General features: G+C 38.0%; 1 protein-coding gene across 4 annotated transcripts in view; it reads left to right on the top strand.

Annotated features, from left to right (window-relative positions):
* Positions 1–15,084, top strand: part of IntS1 (integrator complex subunit 1) — a 664,867-nt gene that overhangs the window by 411,432 nt on the left and 238,351 nt on the right. For all 4 annotated transcript variants that reach the window (XM_090410538.1, XM_090410537.1, XM_090410536.1 and 1 more), the window contains exon 34: positions 12,203–12,298. In XM_090410538.1, coding sequence (XP_090266664.1) covers positions 12,203–12,298 — 96 coding nt within the window. The remainder of the gene's footprint in view (positions 1–12,202; positions 12,299–15,084) is intronic.

Below are 15,084 nucleotides of genomic sequence, written 5' to 3'. Positions count from 1 at the left end.
ACTGTAGTCAAGCCCTGGATAACAAGGGTAGCCAATGGTAGGCCGTATGTATGGCAGCAGGATTCGGCCCCTTGCCACACCTCTGGGAAAAGTCAAAAATGGTTGTCTGAAAATTTCTACGACTTCACCAGTCCAAATGTTTGGCCTCCAAACTCCCCAGACCTTAACCCCATGGATTATTTTGTATGGGGCGCAGTTGAAAAAGACACCAATCGCACTTCCAGTAATACAAAAGCCCAGTTAATGGATAAAATTAAAACAGTTTTTGCGGCCCTTCCCAGGGAGACTGTAGCATCAGCTTGTTCGAGGTTCCGAAACAGAATTGAAGCTGTGATCGATGCTAATGGTGGTTATTTTGAGTAAATCTTGTTGATAGTATTGTAATTAACTCTGCCTGTAATGTTTTTTTGTCAATTCATTAAATTTAATAGATACAAAGAAGATTTTCTTTTTCCTTACGAAACTGTCAAATTTATCCCGAACACCCTGTATATATCAAGAAACAGAACTAGGGCATAGGAAAATGAAAGGGAGAACATAATTACTGTATCCTAGAGGTTGACTACCATGATGTGACTCATGATTAACTATGGGCATAACAACATATGGTGAGGACCCTATCTCTTCCACATATTGTCTTAAGTATTCATGGCTGTAATCCGTGTTTATTCATGGGCCGGTTTGCCTGTTTTGAGGGACGAAAAACCCGAATTTCCGGGTGAAAAAACTTTCTACCTCCATCCGTATGAGAGCAGCTAACTCACCTTTAGTCAAAACAGACCAGATGAAGGTTCCTCACGTCATAGACTGGAATCGAACCCAGTTCTTTCTGACCAAAAGGCTTCGGCTATACCGGCTGAGCTACAGAGGCTAATTACTGTATAGTACAGAAAAATGACAAAATTGAAACTGTAATATAAAAAAAAACATATATAAAAATGAGAACAATCCCCAAAATGACAAATGAAACTGTACATTCTGTACAGGTGATTAAAAAAAAAAAAATGAAAATGAAAACAGCTCTTTACCTTTTATCCTGTGGTTGGCTTGCACACTGGAAGGGGTGTTGCAAGGAGGGAGAGACTGACTTAATGGAAGGACGAGGCTGGAGAGTCAGGACAGGCTGCAGGTGCAACTGAAAAAGATAGAGAGGCTGGAAGATGAACTGAAGAGAGACAGTTGAGGTACCAGCACCTGCTTCAGGCCTCTCTACCTTCGTGAAAAAACGTTCCAGGCTAGTCTGGAATGATACCATCCTCTTCTCCTCGTATATCTCTTTATAACACTGCAGGCAATCCATAACCCCTCGAAAGACCTTTGTGTACCTAGAAATGTTGGGATCCTCAGCCTCAAACTTGGCCAGCCCATCCTCAATGAGGGCAAAACCTTCTACCAAGCCATTGGTGATGAATCTCCTGGGTTCAGGGGTTGGAACCATTTCCTCCTCCTCAATCAGCTGCTTCTCTAACTGAATGAGGTCTTCTGCTGACAACTCCTCCCCATGAGATGCCAGAAGCTCTGTGACATCTTCAGCCTCCACTTCCAAATTCATCTGCTTCCCCAGGGCAACAACCTTCTCTGTGACAGCCTCAACTGTCTCCTCATAGCCATGGAAATCATTCACAAACTGGGGGAACAGTTTTTTCCACACATCATTCAAATTTGTCTGCTTCACTTCATCCCAAGCATGCTCAACATTTTGTATGGCATTATAAATGCTATACGATTTCCAAAAGTCTTTGAGGGTTAAGTTTCTGTCTTTTTCAGTTGCCCTGAAAGCCATAGCAAATGTCCTGCGGAGGTAGTAGGCCTTAAAGGAAGCAATAACACCCTGGTCCATAGACTGCAAAAGGGCTGTGGTGTTTGGTGGAAGGTAAACCACCTTAACATTAGGGTGAAAGTCATCCAAGTGGACAGGGTAACCAGGGGCATTGTCTAGCACTAACAATGCCTTAAAGGGCAGACCCTTGGCTGTACAGTAACTCTGAACTTCTGGCACAAAATGGTTGGTAAACCAGTCCTCGAAGATTTGAAGTGTCACCCATGCCTTCTTATTGGACCTCCAGATGACAGGCAGTTGACCCTTCCAAATGCCATTTTCAGCTTGATAGACCAACAAGGACTTCAGTTTTAAGTCACCAGCAGCATTAGCCCCAAGAAGCAAAGTCAGTCTCTCCTTACCAGCTTTATGGCCTGGTGCTGCCTTCTCCTCGGCGATATAGGTACGATTAGGCATATGTTTCCAAAATAGGCCTGTCTCGTTCACATTAAACACTTATTGAGGACTGTAGCCCTCCTCCCTTATAATCTCAGCCAACCCCTCAGGAAACTCACCAGCTGCTTTATCATCACACTAGCAGCTTCACCTTGCACCTTAAGGTTATGTAAATTGCCCCGAGCCTTAAACCGCATAAACCAATCTTTACTAGCATTAAACTCTTCACCTGCACTTGTTTCCCCCCTTTCACTTTTCAATGCCTCAAATAATCTTTTCGCCTTTTCTTGAATTAACATGAGGCTAATTGGGATACGGCGTTGATGCTGGTCTTCCAGCCAAAGAACAAGAAGCCTTTCCATCTCAATCATGAGCCTACTACGTTTTTTCGTAATCACAGTCGATTTCATGGGTGCCAATCCTTTCATGTTTCAAGGATGTGAACTTTATCCTTGATAATAGTCCCGACTGTGATACGACTTAAGTTCAACTCGCGGCCGATGTTCATTGGCGTTTCTCCCTTTTTTGCCCTTTTAATAATGTCTAATTTCACTTCTAATCTAATGGCTTTCCTTTTCTTCGACATACTGCCATCGGAAGAGTCTGCCTTATGTTTGGGAGCCATATTGAAGGGTAAAAAGTCTCAAAAAAACACAAACACAAAAGTGAGAGAGCAGATGTAAACAAAGCACGCGGTACCAAAAGAGTGTATGCTGGAACCCAAGTGACGCCACCTCTCCCAAACAAACGCTGCGTAACGGTGTATTCTTCTGCCATGCTCACAAACAAGTTCGCCCGCGACGTTTGAATTTTACATCGTGCTGCTTCAAGTCGAAATTTATTTTTTAAATTATTTATGGGAATTACCACTGTAAAGTCAAAACAACGCATGTCGAGGACCCCCCTGTAGTTTAGCTTTCTTTCATTTTTCTCTCTCTCTCTCTCTATTATCTGAGAGTATCCACAGACTTATGTGAGAGAAACTTTCATTATATTTCATTTTCCAGAATTGCCCCTTTCACTTCTTGAGTCCAGCATGAGTTTTGATTTTTCTGTCTTTGCAAATGACTTCCCCATATGCATTCTCTGGTTAATAAATAAAAATTCTTTCAGATTTTGTCATTGAGTGTCTAAGGCATGGTTCTTGTTTTCAAGGCTTCCATTTTTCTCCAATAATATTTGCATATTTGAGTTCATAATTCACCTGTGACAGCTCAACTTTGATTATTTTTTCACTTTTTTTTTTTACATATTTTTATTTTCAGTGTGATGTTCATTTTTATCCTGCTCAAAACTAAATGGTGATCACTTCCTGTTTTAAATCCCCTGTAAGTACTTGTCTGTAACTGTCAAAGGGAACTTAGCAGGAAGACTTTTCTATTTTCTTTTGCATTCATGCAAATCTATGCACATTTGTGTTGTAACACAAATGTGCATAGATTATATAAGTCCAGTTCTATATCTCCAGTATTCATTTCCTACTTTGATATTTAGATATCGAACAAAAAACAGCTTTTCCTGTCTTTGTTGGCTGCAATACTATCTAATGGCTCAAAAAATTTCCTTTTTCTTGAAACCATAGATACAAAAAAGTCTAATCATCCAATTTTCCATTTGGAATTTTGAATTACATCATGATCCTTGAAATTAGATGCAACATGTTATATTTAATTGCATTGTTTCTGAGAATAAATTTATTTGACTTGGTTGTATGTTGATTATTTGAGCTTTGCCTATTGTATATCTGACCACCATTAGGAAAAGATCTCTAAGACTTGTCAAAATTAAGATTCCAAACACAAAAGATTTAAAAAAAAATGAATTATAAAATGGGAACTTTAACTTTTGAAGACAGAACAGTTTTGAGAAAAGGTAAAAATGCAGTGCTAGATGCAGTAAAAGAAACATTAAAGAAAAAAAAAAAAGAAAGACCTAATAATTATTGACTTACTACTTCAATAATAGATCTGTGGCATCAAAGGAAAAACTTTCTACTCAGAGCACACCCGAATTGCTGGAAAACCACAAGCAGTTAAAAAATAAAATTACAGCTAAATGCAGGTAATCAAATTGAATAAATCAAAACACATATGTCAGAATACAGCTATCATTCGTACTACAAAATTAGTATATAGCACAATAAAAGAACTTTTAAAACATACAAATCTATAGCTCTAAAAATGGTGAACTTAAAAAGAATTCTGAAATCTGAATTGACTATCTTAAAGTTTTTCAAAAGTTAATACTGAAAATTATGGAGGAAAAAACTTGTTAAAAGTGAAGAAACCCCCAAAAATATTAAAGATAGAAATAGATGCTGTGATCAGACAAAATGAAAACAGATAAACTCCAATTAGAGATGAAATACTGATATAGATGGAAATATGGAGAAGAAACAGTAGAACATTATTCAGTGCAGTTTCAACCAAGTCTTCAGTTCTGGGGAAATTCCTAATGACTGGATATTGGGAAGAATAATTCCCATACATTAAAAAGGCTTTATACAAGAATGTGCAAATTACTGACCAATAACTGCATTAAGCTAGATATATAAATTATCTATTAGAATTAACCTACATAAAACCATTAAAACTATGCAGTGCAGATGAATTTTAGTAAAACTAAAACATTGACGATAGGCAGAAATAGAGAAGAATTTAACTAAAGTTAAATTCTTCTTTTAAGTGGAATGGGTTAAAAAATTCAGTTACTTGGGAACATCGATCACGTGCAGGCTAAATTTTGAAGGGGACATTAATGCAACTTCCTATCTTTTCACAATAGATCAGGTTGCAAGCATGTAATTTATTCACTCTTCGATGTGTTAAAGGATGGAATTTGTCTATAGGAGAACAGACAACAATTGCTAATTTGATATGTGGTTTAAAAGTGGTATGAAGTAGTGTGTATTTTTTAGCACATTGGGTATCTTTTCAGATATACCAGGGACATAAAGGATAAAAATGGTTTTCTGATCTTGTATGTCAGTGGTGGGTGGGAGATACATTAATTTTATGTACTTTTTTGGAGTTGTAGCTCTTGGGCTAAAGGGTAGTTATGTTTTTCCATTGAAACAAAAGCCCTTGGTTCCATGTGCTATAATATGTGTGTCGAATTTTATGAGAAACTAGACAGGATATACTTGGGCATTTATAGTGACTAACTCTAAAATAGGAAAATTAACAAGATATAGACCAACAATTGGCCCTGATAATCTGCTTGACATTAGTATTGATGAGAGTGGGATTAGTGTTAACTTTGTATCATCCAGAGGGCTTAATGCACATAGTTTCCCAGAAGAAATATCCATAAACTTGCTGCCCAGATGGAACATTAAGCACTTTATAGACTTTCTAATGATAAAGAATAGGTATAAGACATATATAAGAAACCTTCAGAAAAACTGATGCAGATACTGATTATTTGGTAACAATAAAATTTGGGACAGTCTCAAGCTGAGACTGTTAAAATAGACACAACATATAATAATAAAATTATTATTATATGTTGTGTAAAAGAAAACTTCAATTTGCAAAAACAGAAAGAAAGAGAAATGGCTCGGTGATATACGAGGGTGGTCTGAAAAGTTCTCGGCCTAACAATGAAAAAACGAATTTATAATTTCAAAATTATTTTAGTTTTCAACATAATCTCCCTTAAGACTAATACTTCAGCAATGCTCCAGCACCATTATCCCATCCCTGTAGTGGTTCTCAGTAAGATCTGCAAAATACCCTTCTACAGCTGCAATCACGTCTTGATTTGGAGAAAAATGCTGACCAGTGAGAAGAGTTTTAGTTTTGGAAAGAGATAGAAGTCAGAGGTAGCCATATCTGTGGGAATAGGGTGTTTCAACAAATTCATAGTGCAGATCCCTTAATTTTCAGATTGCCAAAACACCTTTGTGGGCATTGTCTTGATGAAAGATGATTTTTTTCTTCTGCAAACTGGGTCTTTTCTCGCGAATTTCTTCATCTAGTCTGGTTAAAAGACCAGTGTTCCCCGGTTATTGTTTTACCCTTTTCAAGATAATTAATAAACAATGCCTTTAGCATCCCAAAATGCTGATGCCATGACCTTTCCTGCTGATGGAACTGACTTTGTCTTCTTTGATGCCGAACAACCGGCTTCTGTCCACTGTTTTCACTGCTGTTTGGATTCTGGTGTTTAATGGTGAATCCATAGTAATAAATCAATGCATGAAATCAGTTTTATTCTTGTTAGAACGCTCCAAGCACTGTTCAAAGATTTTCATGCTAGTGTATTTTTGATCTGCTATGAGGAAGCGTGGCACCCATCTTGCGCAAAGCTTTTTCGTTTGCAATTCTTCGTGCAAAATATATCCTACACATTCTTTTGAAATGCCTATAGTTTCAGCAATTTCATGCATTTTGATTCGCCGGTCATCCAATACCATATCATCCACTTGGTCAATGATTTCTGGTGTTGTTACACTTTTTTGGACGTCCTTCACGTGGATCATCTTCAAGGCTGGTATGGCCACATTTAAACTCTGCAGCCCATTTCTTAATTGTCGAAAACAAAGGGGAAGAGTGCCCATAAACTTCAAATGAATTTCTTTTGTCGTTAAACCTGCTTTTACAAAGAATTTTATAACTGCACGATACTCAATTTTATCCATTTCAAGGAATACAGACAACACTTTTGCTTCTGACAGCTGTATAAAACAAACTACTTGATATAATGACTTGCAATTTCACCTGGATGCTTATGACAGATGTACCAACTTAGAAAAAAATAACCATGCCGATAGTCTTGCTATCTATGGTTCGAGGCCGAGAACTTTTCAGACCACCCCTGTATATAAAGATGCAATGAAGAAACATAATATGATGTTAAAAATTCTATTCGACTCGTCTTCATAGAATACTAAAGAACATAGGAGCTGTAGAAACTAATAAAATACTGTGTTAAGAGAAGAGGATGGCAGACAAAAATTAATTGATGAAATTAAAAATATTACAGATAACTCAGAGGTTCTTCTGCTCTAGTGCAATACTTAAAAAGGATATAAATAAACCACAGTCTCAAATACTGACTAACAACTTAGTCACCTTAATTACCAAAGATAAGAAATAAAGAATGTCTCTGTTGGAAATTTATATCATTGGTACAGTCGTTAGAAGGAAATGTTAAAGAACCTGTGATTGAGACACCATTTCTCACTGAAATTATTAAAATTAAAATAATAAGGCAGCTGGTGAAAATAAAATTGCAACAGAGCTTTAAAAAATTAGAGAAATGCCCTTAACAGTTGAATTGTATGAACTTATCAAGTTGACGTGGAAAAAAGAAATTCCAATGGAGTGAAATACAGCCATATTATGCCTTCCCCTCCCCTTTTTTTTTAATATAAAAATATTTGATAAAGAATTGCATCTGGTATTCATCAACTATAAAGAAGCACATGGCTATACATTGAAAGGGAATGCTTCTAAAATCTTATTTCAATGGAATGCAATGAAATTTTTTAGAATACCACAAAAGTTTATGAATGCGATACACCTATATAATTACTATGCCCTCTGGCAAGAGTGTGGCAGTTATGTCTCCTACAGAAATATTCATCAAGTTTCGAAATTAAATTTGGACTTCATCAAGGATAATGGAAAGCAATGGATAGAACATCTAATTAACTTATGCTGATGACATCCTTGGAGACTCCTATTAGAATGATATACAAATTGCATCTAATTTAATTATGATTAGTAAGCCTGTTGATGTTATTATAAACCAGGAAAAGATATATATATATATATATACACACACACACATACATTCCGAAGACATATCGTGTCTGATCCAGCTTAGTGGTTGTTGATAATCATATGTTTGAAAACGTGGATTTAAATATCTAGAGGTCATCGTTAACATCTAGAGAAAGGCATCAAGAGATGAGGGGAGTAGGGAGAATTGAGAATGCCAATTGTGGATACTCTGTACTATTAGAACTCCTAAAATCCCAAATTATTATCCAGAAAATTCAAAGAAAAATTCTATGAGTTATTTATGCTTGGTATTAACTTACTTTTGTGAGACAAGTTCAACAACAAATGGTGAGAAAAATTTTTTCTTCGGTCAAAGTACTTGAAGATGCAATTCAGACCTGTGAAGCCTGTTTCAAAGTCGCAAGAATATTCTGTCTTTTGTGAGAAGTATGAGAATTGAATGGTTTTGGCCATTGGGGAGTAGATGACCATTTGGTCAGACAGATGCTTACAAATAAAATTGACAAGAAAAGATGTGCATGAAGATCCTATTCAAGATGAATGATTGGATATGGTAATAAAAGACCTGAGACCACTTGATGAACAGTTTACTGCAGATGTGGTCAATGATACAGATGTAGAAACCTGGTGATGTCAGCATTAGGTTCATTAAGCTGTTGAAGATGATTGATGTGTTGGCTATCTGTAAAAAAAAATTTTAAAAAAACTAAATGAACTATTTCAAGATGTGCAAGTAATGTGTCTGGGAAAAGAAGAAAGTTCATTCCTTTTCTATAGTGAAGTTTATTTTAGGATGCCAGCTGTTTAAATGCACTAAAAATATATCTAACTTGACTGGGCCATGTGACCAACATAGCAAATAAATCTGCACAGCTCACTCAATACTTTACACATAGACACTGTTGAAAAATTATTTAATTAAGATAGATTAACTACAAATATTTTGATTCATATATTGTGGATCATTATCAGTGTAATGCAGTTAGAAATTAAAAAATTAACAACATTGAAGGTATATAGAGAATGGAATCTCCAATATAATACAGTTGCAAGGCAGTCAGGTAAAAACCAGTACTATTAGAAACAAATGAATTACAGCCAAGTTTTTACCTGGCTGTCTTGTAACTGCATATAAGAAGAAATATATGCTTAAGATAAAGAGCTAAATTTGACATCTCCAATTCTAATAGCAGACCTGATGCCACTTTCTTTCATAATGTGCATCTTTGTTTAACCCCTGATTTTACATCAAACCATCTTCCTGTAATTTCTTCAGTTTTAACTGCTGACTGACAACTTAAATATCGACTATGTACTGCTCTGTTATAATGTTCTATTCATCCCATATAACTGTAGTGTTTGAAAAGCTTTTCTCTGGGCACCTTGTCGTATGCCTTTTCCAGATCTACAAAACTTAAGTAGAGATCTTTGTCGTATTTCCATGATTTCTCAACTATTTGTCTTAAAGTGAAAATTTGATCTTGACAGCCTCTATTTGGCCTGAACTCAGCTCATTCTTCTCCATGTTTCTCTTCCACAATCTTTCTCAACTTCTTTTCAAGTATGCTTGCATAAATTTTACCTGGAACACTTAGTAGAACAATTCCTCTTAATTCTCACATTCAGCTTTATTCCCTTTTTTATAGATGGGTACTATGAGCGCTCTACTAAAATCATTGGGAATTTGACCTTCTGACCAGATCCTCTGAATTATGCAGTGTAGCCACTGCAAAACTTTTATACCTCCATATTTAAACATTTCTGATCAAATGTCATCTACTCCAGCTGTCTTTCCACATTTCAAGCTTTTGACAGCTTTTTCTACATCAAGTATTGATATGTACTCCTCTTTGCATTCCTCTTGAAAAATTTTCTAGTATGATTCCATCACTGCTTGGTTCATTTAATAGTCTCTTTCAAAATAATTACTCCAGACATCTAGGATATCCTTATCTTTAGTTTTCATGTCATCTTTATCATCTTTGATTTCTTTTACAGTGCTCTTTCCTCCATTTCTAAGCTGCTTCAGTAGCCTCCAGAACATTTTGCCACCTTCCTGAAACTTATTTTCCATACTCTTTCCAAAGACTTCCCATGACTTTTATTAAGCCACTTTTACACATATCTTAGCTCTCTTACATTCGTCTTTGTATGCTTTTAGAGCATCTGCCAACTTATTTTCTAGGAACCTATTGGTATGTTTTCTTCTTTTCTAGGAACTTTTTGTGTTCACCATAGTGCTCTTATTTTTCTATCCTTGCAGAAAACTTCACCCCAAACCTCCCTAGCTAAATAAATGAAGGTCTTCTTTATTTAGCTAGGGAGTTCACTGTTCTCAGTTCACTGCTGAGACCCCAAGGTTTGGTTCTTGTTTTCAATTTGTTTCATTTTTAGTTCAATAATGTTTGTATAGTCAGTCTACAATTTACCTGTGAATGATGCTCAACCCTAATTCTCATTAAAACTTTCATGCTGTTCTTTTTAAATTGATATCCATTTTTATCCTACTTAGTACTAAGTAATGATCACTTCCTATTTCATATCCTATGTATACTCTTGTATCCTGAACCATCATGATGATATCACTATCAACAATGACATTGATATATCATCATGACATGTTGATAGTGATATAAACTGACTTTTTGCTGTTTACTCTGGTCTGGTTCCCTGATGAAAACAGCAGGGAGGTTTGTTTAACTGGGCAATGCCCGGTTAAACAAAGCCAACATGAAATCTCATTATGTTTTACCACCATATGTATTTCTGGTTAAATCCAACAGAAAGTTCGTTTTGGCTGGCTAAGTCCCAAATTGCGAGCCCATTCTCCTTTGTTCAGTACCCAGTAGATACTTACTAACAGGGTGGTGCACCACGTAAAAGTGAGGATTGGACATTAGGTCAGAAGCCCCAGTTGGTTCTCTGCATTCCCAAAAGGTAAAGTGGTCTCCTCTCAATTATTTGTCTTTGATCCTTAAATGACCCCCATTCCCCAACTTCTTCTTCTGCAGCTTGTCCCACTTAAGTGGGGTCGTTGTTAATGATGAGTCTCCTCCACATCCTCCTGTCTTGGGCTGTCACCACATCAAAGTTCTTCATCCTCAAGTCCTCTTCTACCAGCTCCCTCCATCTCTTCTTTGACTGCCCACGCTTCCTCCTCCCTTGCACATTCATCTGCATGACCTTTCCTCCCACATATTGGTCCTCCCTCCTCATCACATGACCAAACCATCTCGACCTTGCCTCCTGTATCTTCACTCCTAAGTTTGTAACTTTCACTGTTCCCCTCACATAGTCATTTCTCAGACAATCCTTTCTGGTCACATCACACATCCACCTAAGCATTCTCATCTCTGCTACCTCCACCCTGCTGATGTTATTTTTCCTCTGGGCCACAGTTTCCATAGCATACATCATAGCTGGCCTCACTACTGTCCTATAGATTTTGCCTTTCAGATTGATCGGCACCCTCTTATCGCATAGCTCTCCAACCATCTCTCTCTCTCCAGTTCCTCCAACCGCTTGTATCCTGCATCCCACTTCCTTCTCAGCCCCTCCATCTTCTTCCACTGTTGAACCTAAGTATCTAAAGTCCTTCACCTTCCTGATGACATTTCCTTCCAGCTCCAGATCTGTCTCCTGGCTGCCGTTCACTTTGCAACACATATACTCTGTCTTACTTCTGCTCAGTCTTATACCTCTCTCTTCCAGTACTTTCCTCCATCTTTCCAGTTTAGTTGCCACTTCTTCTCTTGAATCTGCACACAGCAAGATGTCATCTGCATACAACATTGTCCAACCCCATTCCTCAACTCTACTCTCCAAAAGATAAATATCCTCCACTGTTATGTTCTGGAGTGTATAGGATTCCGTGCTCATGTTGCTTATCATGACTGTTAAGCGTGATCTGTTCATATTTGCTTAAAAGAATATCTAGATTTTATTCTGCTCCACAAGTCTGATAGGTAATGTTTGGCCAGCCACATTATATCTATTAGGCATAGTTCCTAGGCATAAAACTGAAGTCTTACATAAAAGCTATCATGCAGTCAAATTGACGTGAATTTTGTAGGACAGATTGCATAAGCCATGACAGCACACCCAGTCTAAGTGGGCATGTGACACCACTGATATATATATCATGGGCAAATATTCAGGCTACACACACACACACACACACACATAATGTTTTATTTTATTTTTTTTAATTGCTTCTCTTCTTTTTTCTAATCTTCAGCTGTTACGAGGGGGACAAAAAAATGCCTTCGTTTATGCATTACACAGAAAGTCATCTTTTTCTTCTGTATTGTTCCGACTGGCTACAGCTTCACAGGTAAGAATATTTTAAATTGCTTATTTTCTTTGCCTAATTGAATAAAAAGGGGGGAGGAGTGTTATTGATGATAGCTGATGAGCTTCAGCCAAGGAGTATAGAAGTTGAACTGCAGGATGGGGAAAAAAGCACATTTGAGGCTGTTTGGTGTGAGATACAATCTAGCAGAACAAAATATACAATTGGGTGCTGCTATAGACCGGGTGATGGAGTGGATGGTGGGAATAGTATGCATAAGCAAATAGAAGAAATGAATGGAAAGAGGGTAATTATTATGGGTGATTTCAATTATGGTAATATTGACTGGAAAGAGGAGAGGGCACATGGGAGGAAGGAATTGGATTTTATGCAGTTATTAAGGGACAACTATCTACGGCAACATGTATTGGAAAATACCAGGGGGCAGAGAGTGCTGGACCTAGTAATTGCAACTGAGAATGTGGCTGTAACGAACATGACCTTGTTGCCACCAATTGGTGAGAGTGACCATAAGGTCATGACTTGGGAGGTGGCTAAAGGAGTCGAATTTACAATTAAGACAGGGTATATGTGGAATTATCGGGCTGGTAAGTATGACAAGCTTAGGTGTGTGCTTGGCTCAATGCCATGGCATGTAAAACTGCAAGGGCTGGATGTTGATGGTGCATGGGAGGTGGTCAAGAACTGTTTGCAGGAGGCAATGGTTGACTGTATACCAAGAGTCCGAATAATAAATCAGGTAGGGGTTAAATGGATAAATAACACTATTAAGCTTGAGCTGCAAAAAAAGAAACAATTGTGGAGGGAATTTAAGGAGAAGGGTGACCATCAGGTGCATGAACAGTATAAAGCTCAGGCCAGGATGGTAACAAGGGTGGTAAGAAAAGCAAAAGCAGATTACGAAAGGAAATTGGCCATGCAGGCTAAAGAGAATCCCAAACAGTTTTTTCAATATGTTGCAAGTAAAAGGAAAAATGCTCATGGTAGAATGATCTTAAAAAATGCTGAGGGTAGGGAGGTAACTGAATCAGTCGATGTTGTGGAATTACTGAGCGAGCACTTTGCAAGAGTATATCATCCAGGTGGTGGCCTTGCGGAAATGGAGGAACCAACAGCTTATACTGGAATTGTGATGAATGAGGTAGAGGTAACTAGTCTGTTACAGAACCTCAATGTCAATACATCTGTGGGATTGGATGGTATACCAGCTCGTGTCGTACGTGAAGCGGCAAAAGAATTGTCAGTGCCCTTGACCATTATGTTTAATTTGAGCCTCAGGACTGGGTCAGTCCCAAGGGGGTGGAAAGAGGGGAAAATAGTTCCACTGCACAAAGGTGGTTCCAAGGCTGCTGTTGAAAATTACCGGCCAATCAGCATAACAGGAATCATTATCAAGGTCTTAGAGAAAATAGTCAAGAGGAAAATACAAGATTGGATAGAAGAAAATGGGATACTGTATCGGGGACAGCATGGTTTTGTGAAGGGTAGGTCATGCCTCAGTAACTTGCTCACGTATTATAACACAGTGACGGCTGAACTGGATAAGGGTAATGGGTTTACAGTGATTCTGCTGGACCTTGCTAAGGCCTTTGACAGGATACCACATGGAATTCTAATCAGTAAATTGCAGCATATGGGAATGGACATAGGGTTGGTGAGATGGATAGGAGGGTGGTTGACGGAGAGATATCAGAGAGTGGTTTACTCAGGAGTAGAGTCCACAAGACGGCCTGTGACGAGTGGTGTACCACAAGGATCTGTTCTTGGACCACTGCTGTTTAATTTGTTCATAAATGATATAGGAAAGGATCTGAGAGGAACAGTTCATTTGTTTGCGGATGATGCAAAGTTGGGTAGGGCAATAGTGAATGCAGATGACGTCAAAATTTTGCAAGATGATTTGGATAGATTGGAGGTCTGGGCTAGGGAGAATGGATGTCAATTTAATGTGGCAAAATGTAAGGTTATGCATTTTGGGGTGAAAAGATGGGAGGCAGTTTACTGCATTGGTGGAACCGTGCTCCAGGAAATTGATGAGGCACGAGATTTAGGAGTGTTGGTGGATAAGGAATTGAAATTTAGGGGACACATTGCAAAAGTGGCCAAATCAGCTCATCAAATCACTTGGTTGCTGAAGAATACGTTGACAAGCAGAGACAAGCAGGTTATTGTTCCTCTGTATCGAGCCTTGATAAGACCTCATCTCGACTACTGTGCTCAGATTTGGTCACCTAGGTTTCTTCTTGATGGGGAGGAGGTGGAGAGGATCCAGAGGCGAGTGACCAAGATGATAGCAGGTCTGTGGAATGAACCGTATGAGAACAGGTTGAGGATTTGTGGGTTGCAAAAATTGGTTGATAGGCGGAGGAGGGGAGATATGATTGAGACATTCAAATTACTGAAGGGTTTCTATAAAATTAATTCAGAAGATATTTTTGAGAACAGGGCTGGTTGTGGGAGGACTAGGGGACATCCATGGAAACTGGGCAAAAGTGTGGTTAGTAAAGGTGTTAGAGCTGGGTTCTTTACTTTTAGAGTAGTGAATGAGTGGAATGCGCTCCCTGAGTCTGTGGTGGATGCTGTGACAGTGAATGAGTTTAAGGCGAGGTATGATAGATACTGTATGAATGTCGAATAGTTGTGATGAAAATGATTTGGGGCCTCCCTCGATGAGTCTAATGACTCCCTGGAGTTGCCCGTAATAATAATAATAATAATAATAATAATAATAATTTACACATTTTGTTCATTTTAAAACATCTTATTCACTATCGTATTATTTGATCATAGAATTGCCTCCAATGAAA

Source organism: Typopeltis vanoorti, chromosome 20 (assembly GCF_054136105.1).
Source record: "Typopeltis vanoorti isolate ZY-2024b chromosome 20, IOZ_Tvanoo_1.0, whole genome shotgun sequence".
NCBI lineage: Eukaryota > Metazoa > Arthropoda > Arachnida > Uropygi > Thelyphonidae > Typopeltis > Typopeltis vanoorti.
The sequence above is the reverse complement of the archived record's forward strand: the minus strand, read 5'-3'. Positions and strand labels throughout refer to the sequence as shown.